General features: G+C 43.1%; 2 protein-coding genes across 13 annotated transcripts in view; one reads left to right on the top strand and one right to left on the bottom strand.

Annotated features, from left to right (window-relative positions):
* cep112 (centrosomal protein 112) overlaps positions 1-18,236 on the bottom strand; it is a 315,718-nt gene that overhangs the window by 253,289 nt on the left and 44,193 nt on the right. The window lies entirely within an intron of this gene.
* LOC127928727 (protein kinase C alpha type-like) overlaps positions 1,676-18,236 on the top strand; it is a 303,595-nt gene continuing 287,034 nt past the window's right edge. Inside the window, exons 1-2 of one of the 2 annotated variants that reach the window (XM_052516023.1) lie at positions 1,676-1,968; positions 3,969-4,000. In XM_052516023.1, the coding sequence (XP_052371983.1) occupies positions 1,799-1,968; positions 3,969-4,000 (202 nt within the window). In that variant the 5' untranslated portion in view covers positions 1,676-1,798. The remainder of the gene's footprint in view (positions 1,969-3,968; positions 4,001-18,236) is intronic. The other variant, XM_052516022.1, reaches the window with a different exon arrangement.

Here is an 18,236-nt window from a genome sequence, read left to right as displayed (position 1 = left end):
CTGGGCATCTTTCTTTTGGTGTTTTTCAGAGTCAGTAGAAAGGCCTCTTTAGTGTCCTAAGTGTTCATAACTGCCCTTAATTGCCTACCGTGTGTAAGCTGTTAGTGTCTTAATGACAGTTCCACAGGTGCATGTTCATTAATTGTTTATGGTTCATTGAACAAGCATGGGAAACAGCGTTTAAACCCTTTACCCTTTTCTGTGAAGAGTTATTTTTGGATTTTTAAGAATTATCTTTGAAAGACAGGGTCCTTAAAAAGGTTTATTTTTTTGCTGAGTTTACATGGTAAACCAAAATCATGATATTAATAGCATATTGTCTTTTTTATTTTTGTAATGGAAATGTTTAGGCCTATTATCAATATCATGAATTTGGTGTACTATTTATAGGGCTAGCTGGTTTGGTTTGCGAAAGTGATTGAACATGTTTTTTCAGCAAGCAATGCCATTCTTTATTCATTAGGTCGTTCAAATAAAGGAGTTTATTTTGTATGCCTTTGATATTGTAAGTAGAAATTGGGCACCAATAATGAATGTGTTATATTCAATGAATATAGACCACATGGAAAATTCTATCAAATGTTTTATATGAATAAACACTTGTTAAAAATTCAGCATTATGTCATCCCTCTGACTTCCAGGAAGGTTCTTAACCCAAACGTTTCTCCAAGTTTTCACATCATTGTAAAGCCCTAGTTGCTTTGATAAAGTCATTCTTGAAGAGTATTTATTTCATGTGATTAATGATTCATTTTAAGGTTTAAAAGAATTCCCTCATTTTAGTGTCAACCCTGTTATGTAACCTGAACTCTTGTTTTAATATGGTAAAACTATTCCCTTTTAAATATTTGTTTTCAAAATAAACATGTTACATCTGATAGTCAAATCATAATGTAAAAGCAGGTGGGATGGTTCTACTCTTTTTGGCAATTTTCTGGTGTTTTGTAGTGGAAAACTGGGTGAGTTGAGAACATGTAAATTCTGTTACCCATAGATAGACAGGCTAGAAACTTTTTAACAATTTCATTTTCTCGTGTGAAGCTTGCACCTCCCTCTTGCACACAACAAGCTTCCAATTCCCCGTCACAATGGGATTCATGGCTGATTTAAAATTAGATTTAAAATGTTATGGTCAAACCTATTACTTTATTTGGCACTTAATTAGGTACTTACTTTAGTCTTTTTTACCTCTTGAGATGGGAAAAGTTTTTACAAATTATTGAACATGTGCTCTTTATGGCAGAATGTTACAATGAGGTGTAATCCAAAGATTCTTTCACCAAATCGCACATTTTAAAAGGCACCGAATTGGTGGAACGACCTAGAAATCGATGTGGCGAGGCAAGGTCATGCAGCCTGCTCACGATGAAACTAAAGAAAGTGGTCTGTGCAACAGAGGTAGATTTTGGAAACAAAAGGTTGAACTGGGATTGTCCCAGGTACAAACATATTTGTTACCAGAAATTATATAGGTCTACCTTTATGAGCTAGCCTAAATACAGATTATTTCCTGGAATAGCCTACCACTGTAGTAATAAACCTCATCCACATGATGGCAATGCTGACTTGCAATTTCCAACAGCTGCAGTTCAACACTGGATATCATATTATTGACGTCACTTGGAATGAAAAAGAAGCGCTCATCGGTGGCTCTAGCAAAAAGGGAAACCCGCTGTCCAGTGGCTATTTCGCAGTTGCGGTAGCCTATAGTATTTTAGTGAGCGTGTAGAAATACAAGTGAAGATACCTTTGGAGTAAAACTGAACCGTACGACCGTGTAGCCTACTTTTTTTCTGCAATGGCTGATCATCATCTTTTACATTATAGCGACTCAGCTGCGGTTGGGAACCGTTTCGCCCGCAAAGGTGCTCTGCGGCAGAAAAACGTGCATGAAGTCAAAAATCACAAATTTACTGCCAGGTTTTTCAAGCAACCAACATTCTGCAGTCATTGCACAGACTTCATATGGTAAGCATCAATGCTCTTGCGCACCCGTCATTGTGTGAAAGGGGAGAGGAAAAGTTGGTGCGCTCTCGTCATTCCGGTCGTGTTATTGTATTTCCTTGTTTACCCTATTTGTTGTTTTGAATTATGCAAAATAGTTGCCTTTTATGTAAAGTGGTAAATGGTTTTTCAGAGGCACTGTCAGATATTAGAACCTTATAATTAGCCTATTAGGCGCTTATCCTCATCAAATGTATAAATTTATTAATTCAAATGATACCTTCTGTTATTAAATTAATTGGATGTAATAGTTAGAAATGTTCAATAAATTCCATGATGCGAACAGTTCATTTCACATGTGCCAGCATACCTTCCAAAAGGTGGACTGGGGACAACAAGGAGACATCATGTCAGGTGTGAAGCAGCAGCAGGCCAACTCAGCAATCAGAACCTGGGGCATGGTCCTAGTGCTCGTAAAATCATATGAAGCTCGCCATTCACCTTCCAAAAACAGCTCCCACACACTGAGGGATATCTAGCAACCACCAAGCTTACCATCCTGAGGCAACTGAGTATAGCTGGTGGGCTGCAGGATGACCACAAAGTGCTGTCAAACCCAGCCAGGTGAAACCCCTGCAGGGACGCAATGCCCCAGTAGTAAGCCAGTGACTCAGCCCCTGTGGGTTAGAGGCAGATTCCCAGTGGAACAGAACTCCGGCCAGGCAGAGAGAGCAAGGGGGTGGCGGTTTGTTCATCCAGAGACCAGCATGGTCGAATAATAGTAAGGCAGAACAGTTGAAACTGGAGCAGCAGCATCCAGGTGGACTGGGGACAACAAGGAGACATCATGTCAGGTAGGGGGCATGGTCCTAGGGCTCACTACTGGAGCAGCAGCATCAACAGCAAGGAGTCATCATGACCCACTAGGGCTCAGGTCCTCCGAGAGATTAGAGAACGCACTTCAGTTAAAGACTTAAACAAACTGGCCCCCCGACACAAACTTGAGACCTGAGACAGGAGGGGACAGGAGACACTTTGCTTAACCCCACCCACTCCAAAGCACAGCTGAGGGATATCAACCACCAACTGGGACAAGGCTAGTATAGCCCACAAAGATCCCGTTGACCACAACAGTGAAAAATGGTGACGCTCTAGGGACGGCATGAGAGAAAAGTAAGCCAGTGACTCAGCCCCTCCAGCTGTTTGCTCCAGAGCCTTTCCTGTCACCCTCCCACTCCTGGGCCAGACTACACTTCATATGGGACAATTAAAGGAGGCCTGACATGGGTAGGCAGACCGTCTTGTGAGAAAGCCCTGCCTAGCTGTTTGCTTAGAAATTTAGTGTACCGTAGCGTACGGTAGGTGTACGGCAGGACCAAATCAGAGAGATAGGTAGGAGCAAGCCCATGTAATGCTTTGTAGGTTAGCAGTGAAACCTTAAAATCAGCCCTTGCTTTGACAGGAAGCCAGTGTAGAGAGGCTAGCACTGGAGTAATATTATAGCCTGGAGAAGTCTGAACTCTCAATCCATTGTACCTGTGCCACAGATCTTTCCATGCCTTGTCCATGCCATGTCTTATAGCCTGGAAACGTCTAAACTCCATCTACTGTAAATGAGTACCATCAAATGATATAGCAATAACCCCACTGCTAGCTCTGGTCCAGTGCATTAGTGTGCTTTCCTTTACTAGTTGAGGAAAGCTCACTACTGCCCCTGGACCAGATCTACCCCACTGGGCACAGATGTCAGGTCATCTAATTAGTTTACATTTGGTTAAGATGTCAACATGAATTCAAAACATTTCACATCATTTGATTTAGGTTGTTTTTTAAATGAACTAAATGCCCTTAAGACTTTTTGCAAATCCAAATTGATCCAATGTTGACACATTGATGTGTTGAAATGTGTTGAATGACAGTGGTCCCAGTGGGACCCTACTGTATGACTTGGAGCATCAGAAGTACAGGTAAGACCACTATCTGTCCTGCTGTCACTCACTGCTCCTTCTCACTTCTTTTCACAGGGGATTTGGGAAACAAGGATTCCAGTGCCAAGGTAACCCAGTGTTCTGCCTATGTGTACATGTTTACACTCATATTTGCATGTGTACAGCAGTGGCGGTTCTAGACCATTTCGGGGTGCAAGCTGGGGCCAGTTGTACTTTTAGAGGGGCCAGTTACATTATCATTTTCTTCACTGGATGCAGGCAAAAGACCTTGTTCATAATCATCATCATTGCCACTGTCTAATAACAGATGTAGAGAACGATAACTAATTTCTGCTGTGTAAAAATGATTTCATACTCCACATTTAGGGTGGCCACAAGGGGTTCCAAAATTGTCACAGGGGCACTGGTCGCCCCTGCCCCCAGAACCGCTAGTGATGTACAGTAATTTACAGGTGTACACTCATGTTAGCTTAGCATTAGGTATCCACTTTCCATATACTGTATGATGCACTTCCTATAGTTCCAGTACCAACAGTTAATCATTAATAGTCATACCACTGTACAAGGATGTTGAACTGTCCACAAGCCAGTTTGGTTGATGTCAAATTCACTAGCAATCTACAAGTGAAGATGCCAGCTGCTTGTTCCTTTTATGGTTACTGTACATCTCAAAGCCCTGCTCAGAGTGCAACAATGTCTGCTATTCTTCCAAGAGCAAGGATACAGTCAGTGAAGGCTTCTGAATCCACCAGCACCAAAGTACTTCCCCATAGACAACAGTTTAGACATTGTGTGTAGTCTAGTAGGGCTCATTGAGTGTGTTAAACTGTTCCGTCCAGACAGTGAGGTGATGACTGGCTAATCACTGGCTGGAGATTTAACTGCTCTTACATGTATACTTTATGCAGTCTGTTCTCCTGAAGTGTAAACCCATCATACCATAATTCTATTCTCATTATTGTTCAGACAAGATGCTTCTTTCTTATAGCTTGTTGATAATCAGGTCATTATTCACTCTTCCTCAGTAACTCTTAATATCTGGCAAAAACGTGGATGGGGCCAGTGTTCTCAAATTTACTTCAAAAGTGCAGCATTGCCCCTTTTCAGGCTTCTCCCAAATATGGCATTCGCTAACAGTCTTCCACAGAAAAGTTCAACTACAGTACACTGCCTTTGTCAGTGCACTTTCACATTCTGTTTGATGAATTAATGTGCATGCAGAGCCACTTAATATGACTAAATACCAACGGTATCAGTTCTCTAGTCACAGCTGGAGGCCTTTGATTAGTCACTTTAAGACTGGTTGGAAAAGTTAGTGAAGGATTTACAGCAATACCCAAGTTCCCAGTATCTGAAATGTAATTGTGTGTTTGAATCTCTCGGAGTCAAATTGTAACTATGGGGAAGGGTAAAGGAAAACTGACTGGTCGATTGTAAGCAATAGCAAATCTAAGTTCCCAAAGTAACCATTGCATTCAGAACAGCAAAATATAATTCCATGCCAAAAGTTTATTGGACATTCGCGCATCACCAAGGGGGATGAACGTCATGTAGAAACTATAGGATGTAGAAAACATTAGTACCAAGTAATCAAAGCAAATCACATCTGGAATGCCATACACGCTCACACTTCCCTTAAAGCCCATCATTCATGCATCAATTGCCAATGTCTGTGGGGAGAAACATTTGTCAGTCATCCAAATTAGACTACTGTACACATGTAGTTGTAACAGTAGCGGAGGATAGGATACTGCGCTCCTTTGGATCCAGCACTTGGTCTAAGGAGAGGCTGGTTAGGCACAGGTTTACTGATATCATGGGATACAACACTAACAGAGGGCTGGGCTGTGTCTCCTGGGGAGTAGAGGGTGTTGGAGAAAACCACTGCCTCGTTCATAGTCGTTATGGTTCTGAAAAATAATGCTGGGTGGCGGTAGAATAGGATCGTGGCAGCTGATGGGGCCCAACACACTGCTTGATCCATGGGGCCGGTTCTTGCTGCTCAGCAGCAGAGGGAGATGTGTTTCCTTTACCTTGCTGGCCACCAGTGGATTCTGGAGATGGGTGGATGTGTCTGGGCTGCCACCCATAGGAGGTCCAACATTCTGAGAGGCCTTTGGAACCCATAAGGGCAACCCACAGGGGTATTGGTTAACAGGTCCTGCTACCTCATTAACACTGGGTCTTGAAGTCTTCTGAGAGCTTCTGGCTGCTTGGGACTTGTTCTGGTTGCTCAGGGACTGAAGGACAATAATTACAACATTCCATTAATTGGGGTATTATGCCAACTGGTAATGTAATAGTATATCAATCTGATTATAATATATTCAAATTGTGATATGACAGTACACATGCTTGACACCTACCAGTCTCACTACACATGGAATGTGAGAGCCTGGAGTGGTGGTTAGACGACATCTGTCCCTCGGTGTTAACAAACCAGCAGTATCCTGTAGAGCCGTTGCACTGCTTTGGGAGGGCCTTGTTACATTGGGGTACATAGGCTCCAGGAATATTGGGGGTATTGGCTCTAGCCTGCTCACACAGGATCAGGGCTGGATAGAAAGTGTAGACATTCAGCTTCAGGTAGCTCATTAAGTTAGGTTTAATATAATAACGTGATAATTTAACATGACATGAGTTGATAAACATTTAGATTTATACTGTCATAACATCATAAAATACTATTTAAGTGACAGTGTTGGCAATAGCCCAAAATGACAGGAAGCATAGCAGATGGAGTTACTTCAGTGCCACCAGAAATGTTCATTGGTTTTGTATTCAGAACGTGAAATTCAATATTTGAATGTGTAGTGCACAAATGTCATTTATAAAATTATTTGAAACTGAATCAAATTAATATTGCAGTTAAACTCAGTTTATTTTAATAAACATGTTTCTGCATGTACATTGATTGCTCTTCTACTACAAGGAAAGCACATTTTTCTAAGCAAACCCAAATCTTAGGAGTTGCACTTAATGCATGAGTTATTGAGATGGTGGTTCCAGTTTAGATAGATGCATGTAGAAGTCTCCTTGGCAGGGCCGGTTCTATGGGGTGGATAAGCTGGGCATGGACCCCAGAAAGAATGTGCCCTCCCTCAGTTGTTGCCCCATGAAGTATTATGAATTACATTGGCCCGGTTTTACCAATGTAGTGCCGAAAGGCCTGCCAGTAGTGCAGACGGGACAGAGGCTATATGCTGGCTGCGCTCATGATCTGGGGGATGTAATATTAACATCTGAAAATGCATTCTGATTGGGAACCTTGCCATGCAATGTAATTAAGGTACTCCCTTTACCTTATTTAGGAAGCTAATTTGACCCCGCACTGGGTGGGATCCAATGGACTTTCACAGAGAGCGATGTCGAGCAACTTGCTGGCCCAACCGTCAAGGTTGAGAGCCTAGCAGCAAATTTAATATTGGCCCATCAAGAGTGACGCAAAGTAAAATCGCAACCGCTGCCAGCGAACCCCACTCAGTTCTTCAAAAGATATGGCGGGCCTTTGTCAGTAATGCAGAGTGCAGTTGGCACTGAAAAATTAGGGACATCACAGCAATGTGCAAACACTCTCCACCCTGAAGAACGTATTCAGTGAAGAGATGCAGCATGTCAGGTCAACGAAAAGCCCAGCTGGCATTTGAGCGTGACCTGCCAAGTACATTTCAACAGGAAGGAGAATGGCTCAGAAAGGTCTGAGGTTCAACACAGCAACTCTAAAATGGGCAACTACAACTTTATGGCCCTGGCTGCCGTGCCAGAGTTAATACAATTCCCTCATGTACTGGTTGTTCGGCAGATTTTATGCAAACTAGAGTTTAGGCCTTTGCTTTTTACTGCAATGCATCTTTTAGATATGCGATTGTCATTGCTTGCATGTGTAACCAGTGTTAAATGGTTAGCTAGTTAGTGGGGTGCGCGCTAATAGCGTTTCAAATCGGTGGTTTCGCTTGAGACCTTGAAGTACTAGTTTCCCTTGCTCTGCAAGGGCCACGGCTTTTGTGGAGCGATGGGTAACAGTGTTTCGAGGGTGACTTGGTGTACAGAAGGTGTCTGGTTTGAGCCCAGGTAGGGGCGAGGGACGGAAGCAAAGCTGTTGCACATGAGACTAATTGCTAGATCTACAGCTTTGCGTCATATGATGGTATAGGGACAATGACCAATGTAGACTACTGGTTGTGCGGTGAGGTGAGCCCTGGCAGGTGCTCCTGTGGTCTGACAGGTTCACCTTGTTGGTGCCGAAATTGGCAGCTAACGTTACCCTTTCAGAGCACAGACTGGCGATAGCCTTCGGTCCATGGTCCTGAATTAATGTTACGGTGTGCCTTTTTAATGAGCACATCTTGGGCTACCAGTCTTCGTGAGGCTCCTCTTCAACATGGTGTGCAAAATGACAGTTTCGTATATGGCTGCATTTCAGATATGCTTGGATTGTTTAAGTCGCAATAGTATAACCAATAGTATAGCCTACTGAAAGTAGTAAGTTAACTACATTAGTCTGTGCGATAATATTGACATATATATATATATCACTTTTACAGTAGCTTATGACAATGAGTGGGCCTTCACGCGGTGTGCTCAGAATGGACATTCACTCTTAATTGGAGACGATTCAAAATTGGCTACTACCATGTATGACATTTCACAGCCAAGCATATAGAAGATGCACCTAGTTTGCTTTTCTGAAAATCCCACAGAAAATATTTTCCACCTGGAGAAGTAGTGGCTTGGTTACGGTCATTGCGTAGTGTCAAGTGTGACAGCCTATAGTTGCATTTAGTGACGTTTAAGCCATGCAGTGGGGCACATTCTCTTGTGTTATTATATAAAGCAACAGTTGTGTACATTGTTTTGTTACATTTGAACAGTAGGATTAATCATCTTGTGTTTAGGGCTCCAAAGCAATACTAAACCAAACATGTCCCATGTTTAATGAACTGAAATAACATCCCAGAAACGCATGCATACGCACACAAAAACTCCACAAACTCCACAAATTGGTTACATCCCTGAGAATCTATCCAGTGCAGTTGGGCATCGTGAGGCCCATTGTCGTGCCATTCATCCACCGCCTCATGGTTCAACATAATGCACAGCCCCATGTATCTGCACACAATTCCTGGAAGCTGAAAAGCATTCCTTAGTGCATGTTGTCTTCCTTGTGCATGTTGCTGAGAGTTCAGGAATGGAGTGTTGAGGTAGTATTTGAGGTACTAGAGCCACATTCATAAGAACATTAAACATTAGATTCAGGAACCACTTGGTACAGCCAGCTCACCATAGTGTTTCACTGTTTCCATCTACCTTTCCTGGCAGACAAAGTACCAGACTGTTTTCAAACCAAATGCATCCAAGTTTAATTAACTTCAGTAAGCTTGAAAACAATACAATAACATAGCCTATAAATAAATATTGAATTGGAATAGAATTAAAAGACTGAACAGTCATGAAACAGTTAACTGTTTCAATTTGTGCAAAACAAATGAGAATTTACATTCAATTTCTGGTGGCACCGAAATCACTCCTTACCCATGTTGCCAAGGACAAACATACTGGCCAGGGAAACTGGAATGAGAGAACTCCATAGTAGCAGTTTAAACTCCATAAAGGTAAATAGTTTAAGAAACCCTGCCCTAGGCTATGGTTCAGGACCAAAGGGGGGCCCTGGGCATGTCAAAGGTCAGTCACTACAATACTTCTACACCATCCTTAAGTTGGGTCATGGGATGACAATTTGTCATTTGGGGCTCAAGTTTAAGAACCCTGGCCTAAGACACAAAAATAAGACTAGAGGCTAAACAAATACATCAGGTCAAATCAAAGTATTGTGACATTTTTCAAAATAAGGAAGGAAATAGTGCAGGAGAGGGAATGAGGGTAATGGAGGGAGAGAGAATGAGGGGAATGGAGGGAGAGAGAATGAGGGGAATGGAGGGAGAGAGAATGAGGGGAATGGAGGGAGAGAGAATGGGGGAATGGAGGGAGATGGGGGAATGGAGAGAGAGAATGAGGGAATGGAGGGAGAGAGAATGAGGGGAATGGAGGGAGAGAGAATGAGGGGAATGGAGGGAGAGAGAGAATGAGGGGAATGGAGGAGAGAGAATGAGGGAATGGAGGGAGAGAGAATGAGGGGAATGGAGGGAGAGAGAATGAGGGGAATGGAGGGAGAGAGAATGAGGGGAATGGAGGGAGAGAGAATGAGGGGAATGGAGGGAGAGAGAATGAGGGGAATGGAGGGAGAGAGAATGAGGGGAATGGAGGGAGAGAGAATGAGGGGAATGGAGGGAGAGAGAATGAGGGGAATGGAGGGAGAGAGAATGAGGGGAATGGAGGGAGAGAGAATGAGGGGAATGGAGGGAGAGAGAATGAGGGGAATGGAGGGAGAGAGAATGAGGGGAATGGAGGGAGAGAGAATGAGGGGAATGGAGGGAGAGAGAATGAGGGGAATGGAGGGAGAGAAATGAGGGGATGGAGGGAGAGAATGAGGGGGAGGGAGAGAGAATGAGGGGAATGGAGGGAGAGAGAATGGGGGGAATGGAGGGAGAGAGAATGAGGGGAATGGAGGGAGAGAGAATGAGGGGAATTGAGGGAGACAGAATGAGTTAAATGGAGGGAGAGAGAATGAGTTAAATGGAGGGAGAGAGAATGAGTTAAAAGGAGGGAGAGAGAATGAGGGGAATGGAGGGAGAGAGAATGAGGGGAATAGAGGGAGAGAGAGTACAGGTTCAGTAGGGAGAGAGAGAATGAGGGGAATGGAGGGAGAGAGAGTGTGCATGTACATTGTAATGAAAAGAGAGGTAGTGCTGCTCCCCCCTCTCACCTCCTAAGGTCGGTGCCTGGCCTCGGAGCCTCTAGCGTCCCTGTGCCCTTCTCATGTTAGCTCTGTCACAGCACAGGGTCACGGTACAGAGTAGCGATGCTCCAGGGGGCAGGTCTGAAGCCTTAATTAACTGTCAGTCCACACCACCAGGCTGCACTGCCACACGATGGGCTAAACGCTGGAGAGTCCACTGATTTATCACCAATTTACCACTATTGAAATTAAATGGAGAGGGTAGATGTTTAGATGCACTCTATAGGACAGTGATTCATAAGGCCAGGAGTGATTCATAAGGCCAGGAGTGATTCATAAGGCCAGGGTTGGTATTCTCACAGCACCTCAGAGTAGGAGTGTGGATCTAGGTTCAGGTCCTCCCTGTCCATGTAATCTGATTCAGTATAATATAAAAAGCTAAATTGATCCTACACTCTTCGAAAAAATTGTTTCATAAGTTTTTTGCAGAGATGGGATTCTACCAAGAACCATTTTGATCAGAAGAACCTGTTTTAGAAGACAAGGGTTATTTGTAAGGCAAAGGGTTCTACCTAGAACCCTTAACATCCTAAGAACTGTTTTTTGAAGAAAGGGTTCTTTGATGATTTTTTGGGAGGCAAGAAGGGTTCTACTTAGAACCACACTCTGTGTGTACAAAACATTAAGGACACCTTCCTAATATTGAGTTGCCTTACAAGGTGTCTAAAGCGTTCCACAGGGATGCTGGCCCATTTTCACACAGTTGTGTCCTTGGCTGGATGTCCTTTGGTGGTGGTATTGTTCAAAGTTCCATCTGTTGTCTTGTCCATGGACTCACACCTACTACCATACCCTGTTCAAAGGCACTTCCATCTGTTGTCTTGTCCATTCACCCTCTAGACGTACTACCATACCCTGTTCAAAGGCACTTCCATCTGCTGGCTTGTCCATTTTCACACAGTACTACCATACCCTGTTCAAAGTTGGTCCATTCACCCTCTAGGATACTACCATACCCTGTTCAAAGGGTGTCTTGTCCATTCACCCTCTAGGTCACACACCTACTACCATACCCTGTTCAAAGGCACTTCCATCTGTTGTCTTGTCCATTCACCCTCTAGACGGCACACACACACCTACTACCATACCCTGTTCAAAGGCACTTCCATCTGTTGTCTTGTCCATTCACCCTCTAGACGGCACACACACACCTACTACCATACCCTGTTCAAAGGCACTTCCATCTGTTGTCTTGTCCATTCACCCTCTAGACGGCACACACACACCTACTACCATACCCTGTTCAAAGGCACTTCCATCTGTTGTCTTGTCCATTCACCCTCTAGACGGCACACACACACCTACTACCATACCCTGTTCAAAGGCACTTCCATCTGTTGTCTTGTCCATTCACCCTCTAGACGGCACACACCCACCACTCATGTCTCAATTGTTTCAATGCTTAAAAATCCTTCTTTAACCTGTCTCCTCTCCTTTCCTTCATCTACACTGATTGAAGTAGTATAAACAAGTGACATCAATAAGGGATCATGTCATGGAAAGAGCAGGTAGCAGGTGTCCTTAATGTTTTGTACACTCAGTGTGTGTAATATTTCCCATCATGCTCTATTGCAGGGATATTTTCAGAATTGATTTTTTTACTGTAAAATCTGTGTTTTTATATTGGTTGGTTGATTCATTTTATGCTACACAAAGATACATAGCATACAGGTTTTTAAACTAATTCAATCTGTTAGTAATTGGATGTATTGCACCCGTTACTGAGATGGTTGTTCCAGTTTAGACGTTTGAGGTAGTAATTGTATTACATCTTCCCTTCCCTGGCAGTTGTGCTGAATACAGGTTTCAGTTGATTAGCACTTCCACTTGTTGGATATCTTTACTCTGGTTGGATTCCAATAGGAATTACACATCACTTTGCAAGCCACCATAATGTGACTTACAGGTCTGATGTGGCCTGTAAACCATAAGACTGGTGGAACCGTTCTAGGAAGGACCCTCCAAAGAAAGAAGGTTTCTTGGTAGAACCCTTCATTGAGGGTTCTGGATAAAATCCTCTCCTAAGAGTTCTACCCAGCACCAAAAAGGGTTACCCTGTATGGTTCTACTTAGTTCAGCACTCCCCTCTGAGACGCTTTATGATCATGTGACCTGACCAGGACAAAATCTGGGTCATTAAGCTACAAGGTCAGGTTGGACCAAGTTATGCACACATCAGTCTGTTGGTATCAATATGGAACCTAGTTCAACCTAGTTCAACAACCATATCTGTTATTAGTGTGAAGCATAGAATACGGAATTAGAATACTCATTTAATAGGATCTCTGTGGTGTGAAGTCTGTATCCCACAATTGCTATACTGTACTTACTAGGGCATAATAGTGATACAATGGAACTCACATAATAAATGTTATGAATAACGGACCTGGCAGCTTAGTTAGTTGGGTTTTGGAGCTCAGAGTGGGCCAGCAGACGGAGTGGTTTTATTAAGTGTTGTTGGCCCACTGTGCAACAGTGATCATGAAGATACAGTATGTACACATGTATAATCTCACACATCTGAAAGCTAAAGCAACTGCCCGTTGTTAATACATATCCAGGCCTCTCTGCTCACAAGGCCAAATGGCTTAAGGTAATGGTCTGTTAGGACAAAGGCCTACTAAGGACAGGTGGATGATCCATACATGAAACAATAAACACAGCTCAAAGGAGACAACGTAAACATGTATTTTACAACAAATATACTTTTAACTAGAAGTAGTATAATTCATATAAAGCACAAAATGTTATATTATACAAAAAATAGATTATCTCAAACATTGCACACCACTAGGCTACACATGAGACGTGCGAGTGCACTCTAGAACACCCATCATGAGAGTCAGGCTGGTTCAATTCGATTAAAAGTTTGCTACTTTGAGTGACGGTTTCTACTGAACGACACTATTCCCAAAACATTCTTCAACAGCCTTTGAGGTACGTTTGCTCCGTTTGATGGGTGTGGAGGAGTGAATGACGTATTTAAAGGGCAGTGGAGCATTCCACTACCAAACCCCTCCCCTTTTTTCAACTGGTCATTCTGAGCAGCATCGTTTCTGTGTAATTGAACGTTCCAGTACTTTTTTTTGTACAGTCAAAGTTGCAGTCATAATGTTACATACTAAACAGTGTATTTCAGACAAACTAAACAGTGTATTTCAGACAAACTAAACAGTGTATTTCAGACAAACTAAACAGTGTATTATAGACAAACTAAACAGTGTATTTCAGACAAACTAAACAGTGTATTTCAGACAAACTAAACAGTGTATTTCAGACAAACTAAACAGTGTATTTCAGACAAACTAAACAGTGTATTTCAGACAAACTAAACAGTGTATTTCAGACAAACTAAACAGTGTATTTCAGACAAACTAAACAGTGTATTTCAGACAAACTAAACAGTGTATTTCAGACAAACTAAACAGTGTATTTCAGACAAAATAAACAACATCATGACTTTATCTAAGCATGAATGTAAATAAATACTACTGGTAACATATACAAATGCGATCTCTTATCTGAACATGAGTAAATAGGCAACTTTAATTACACGCGATAGTGAGAGACAACAAACCATAAAGGAGATATATTAGCGATAGGCCTATTCCTCAAAGCCTGAATCGTCACAATCAACAAATGGTATGTGCTGGAATCTTCTCATGAGCAGAGTAGCCTAACCTTGATGCCAGAACTCACATGGAAAGCTTGTGAGAGACAGGAGTGGAGCAGTGAGCTATGCATAGGACTGTAGGCCTATGTGGATGTGTTGGAAGGTGGAATGCTCTGAGGGCTGTGAGCTGATGATCCATGCCCACCAACACACATTGAAAGTGGGATGATATGATAACAGACGCGTGTTCTTGGACATGCAGAGTGCTTGTTCTTGGAAAGACCAGGGATCTGAAACGTCTGCCAGTTGGATTCTCCGTCCCAGGAGATGTGTCTATGCTCCCTCTCTCTCAACCTCATGGGATGGACATATACTGGCTTTTTGTAGTTCCTGTTCCCTCAGTTGTGTGTGTGTGTGTGTGTGTGTGTGTGTGTGTGCATATGGTACAGTGTGTGGGGTACATTGTTTGAAAGTGTGTTAGGTTCATTGTTCAATGCCCTTGATATCTAGGCCTTTTCTTTAGATATTGAGAACTCACCTCCTATCATATGGCAAACAATTCCCACAGGACACAGGCTTCACTGAATCTCCCCTCACCACAGTAAAGACATCTCATCTTGAAATGGACTGAACTGAATAGAATACAATCAAATAAAATAAAATAGAACAGAATAGAATAGAAACCTCAGCTTGAACTGAGAGGAGAGTATGGTTGATTAAGTAGGGCAATTCCACTGGAACAGAATGACACTGAGACTCCGATTTTTTCACTTTAAAATGTATGTCTAAACCTAGTGCATACCGTACAGCACTGGCAGGGAACAGCTAGTCTGAATATGACCCCACTGCTTCATCTGTACCACAGAGGTCAGAGGCTACCTTATCTGCACCAAGGATGACAGTGAATGTTCTGTCATATGTAGAGACCTTATGCATGACTGCTGAGAGTTGCCATGAGATGGTACAAATCATTTGTCCTAAATCTTGGGATTCATACTTGTATCCCTTTTTTAACTCTTCATGATAGAGATCTCAATGCCTGTGCCTTTCTCCAACTGTTTATTTATTCAATGAGCTGTACGTGTGAGGCACTAGGCAAGCTTTTCAGTTTAAGGATAATGAATATTTGCATCATACCTCACTGGGGACTATTTGGGCTTCAATCATACTTTTATATTTTAAGCAGAGGTGATATTGCACGCTTGTTGTATAACATAAATGTGTCATTCCTCTCCTGTGGCTATTGGGGCTTTAATAATACCGTTTGTATTTATTTAAACTACAGTCTATGAGACTTGTACTGTAACATCATACTCTAACATTTGCATCTCAATCTCACAGTATAATCTCCTGCAACAGCATCTCGTAAAGCGATGCCAAGCCGACTGCCTTGAGTACAGGATGAGTTATCAATTACCCAGGAAGCCTTTGCCCTATAAAGGAATTATTGGAAAGATGATGAAGTCCCTCTGTGATGGTACATTTCTATCATTTAAACTGCTATTAGTTTATGGTTGCTGGGCCGTGGTCGGGTAAAGGGCTGCGGCAGGGGATCCCGCTGTGCAGTACGAAGACCTGACGGCAGGTATCTCATTGTCCTGCAGTGCTTTCCAGGTGACCAGCCTCCTTGCCTCTTTTCTCTGCCCACCTCCACAGCAGAGGTTAGTGGAAGGGAGCGTGGGCCGGAGTAGTGGCGAGGTGAGACGTCTTATTGTAGTGTGTCTTAGTGTGGGAGGAGGCTGAGCACCCTGCAGCTCCCATGGGGCTGTGTACTCTACTCACTTGGAGCCATTTGGTTGGTATTACTCAGAATGGGAGTGTGTGTACAGTGGATGTGTGTGTATTGTGTGTGCGTGAGTGCGTGTGTGTGTGTGCATATGGTCTGTGTGTGTGTCTGTGTGAGTGTCTGTGTATTGGAAGGATGGAGTTGTGTGCGTGCGTGTGTGTGTGTGTGTGTGTGACTGTGTAGAGGTCACAAGATCAGTTTCAAATGTATTTGCTTTCTTAGTTTCTTTCAGAAGTCTGTATGCATATTGTTCAGAGGTAGAGGTAACCGCGGTAACTAAGGTAATTCCTGGTTATTGGCCAGTCTAGTTTGATCTGGTTCTAGTGGACTTTGTAAAGGTCACTGGCTGGGATCCACGGTCCACTGTGGAGACGTTGTATCACTGTCATATGGCCATGCTGAGACACTGGCCCATTCACAGGCTGCTTCTCTCTCTCTCTCTCTCTCTGTCTCTCTCTCTGTCTCTCTCTCTCTCTCTGTCTCTGTCTCTGTCTCTGTCTCTGTCTCTGTCTCTGTCTCTCTCCGTCTCCGTCTCTGTCTCTCTCTGTCTCTGTCTCTCTCTCTCTCTCTGTCTCTGTCTCTGTCTCTGTCTCTGTCTCTGTCTCTCTCTCTCTCTCTCTCTGTCTGTCTGTCTGTCTGTCTCTGTCTCTCTCTTCCTGCTTCTGTCTCTCTGCCTCCCCCTCTCTCTTTCTTTCTCTCTTTAACAGAAACATTCTCTCTCTTCCGATCTCACTACCTATCCCCCCTTTCTGTCGTGTCTCACACAATTTGCTGAAATAATCGCTCCTGTCCAATCTAGCTTTTTCAGACAACCTGAAGAGTTGATGGGATGTGTGATATGAAATCGTGAATCATAAAACACATTGTCACCCTGGCAGAACTCTCAGTTTAGAATGAAACAAACTGTAATTCAGCCATCAGGCCAAGTGTTATGGAAGAGACCTTGTAAGTGAAGCAGAACAGGATGCAAACAGATTGTCATATCTAGCAGATGAGATATTGATATCCAATATTAAAGGGAAAATCCACCTAAAATCACATATTCCTTCAATTAAGTGTTAAATAACACTAATATGTGAGAACAATATTGTTGTGACCCTCTGTTAAATTCTACATTTCTCGAGGTCGGAATATCGTAAAAATATGATCAATGACTCATTGGAGAGAAGACATCCTCCCGAGTTATGACATCGGCCAGTATTGAAGTCTGACAGGTATGATAGATGTTTTCACCATCTAAAAGTCCTGTTCATATTTACTTCCAGTGTAGTGAGAGAGACTTTATCACGGTTGTACGTAATGGCAAACAGATTTCTGCCTGGTTAAACGCCAATAACGCAGATACACATAAAAACATGAAATGACCCAGGAATCGATAGAACATCCTCAGAGATGCAAAAACAAAATAACATTAAAAATGGGTGACCCTTTCCTTTAAGTAATAGGTCTTCACCAATGCTGCCCAAATGTGGCAGTGTTAGCTTTGCTTAGCTGCCAGTGAGTGTCAATGATGTCTGTTCTACGTGGATCCATCTATGACAGTGTGTGAGTGTCTGTGTGTGTTTGTGTCTGTGTGTGTGTGACTTGGATCAGTCATGGCCACGGTGACACGGAAGTTCTCTTCTCTCCTCTCCTTTCTTCTCGGCCCCGTGGCCCTTTGATGTGGAGTGGCTGTGGAGCTGGCAGTGCCATCTGGAGAGCTTAGCCCAGGGCCAGGAGGAGAGCAGGAGAGGAAAAGAGCGTCTGGACAGGGTCTAGAGATTTAGAGAGAACAGAGAGGAGGGGAAGAAGGATGTGTAGCGTGAGGGACAACCCATAGATACTATACCATGTCAACCTCTAACCTGTTACAGAAGGGAGAGAGAGGGGAAGATAAAGAGGAGAGGCCAGTGAGAAAGAGTCCAAGCTGGATGTGGTCTAATGTGAGAGAAGGAGAGAACGAGTGAAGAAGAGAGAGAGATGGGGAGGAAAAGGAAAGAGAGAGAAGGAGAGGTTCCAGACATCAGTAGTGCTTAGTGGTTCTGGGTCCTGTTCCAGACATCAGCAGTGCTGAGTGGTTCTGGGTCCTGTTCCAGACATCAGCAGTGC

The sequence above is a fragment of the Oncorhynchus keta genome, unplaced genomic scaffold (assembly GCF_023373465.1).
Source record: "Oncorhynchus keta strain PuntledgeMale-10-30-2019 unplaced genomic scaffold, Oket_V2 Un_scaffold_3567_pilon_pilon, whole genome shotgun sequence".
Classification (NCBI taxonomy): domain Eukaryota; kingdom Metazoa; phylum Chordata; class Actinopteri; order Salmoniformes; family Salmonidae; genus Oncorhynchus; species Oncorhynchus keta.
Note: the sequence above shows the minus strand (reverse complement) of the source record. Positions and strands in the feature narration are given on the sequence as shown.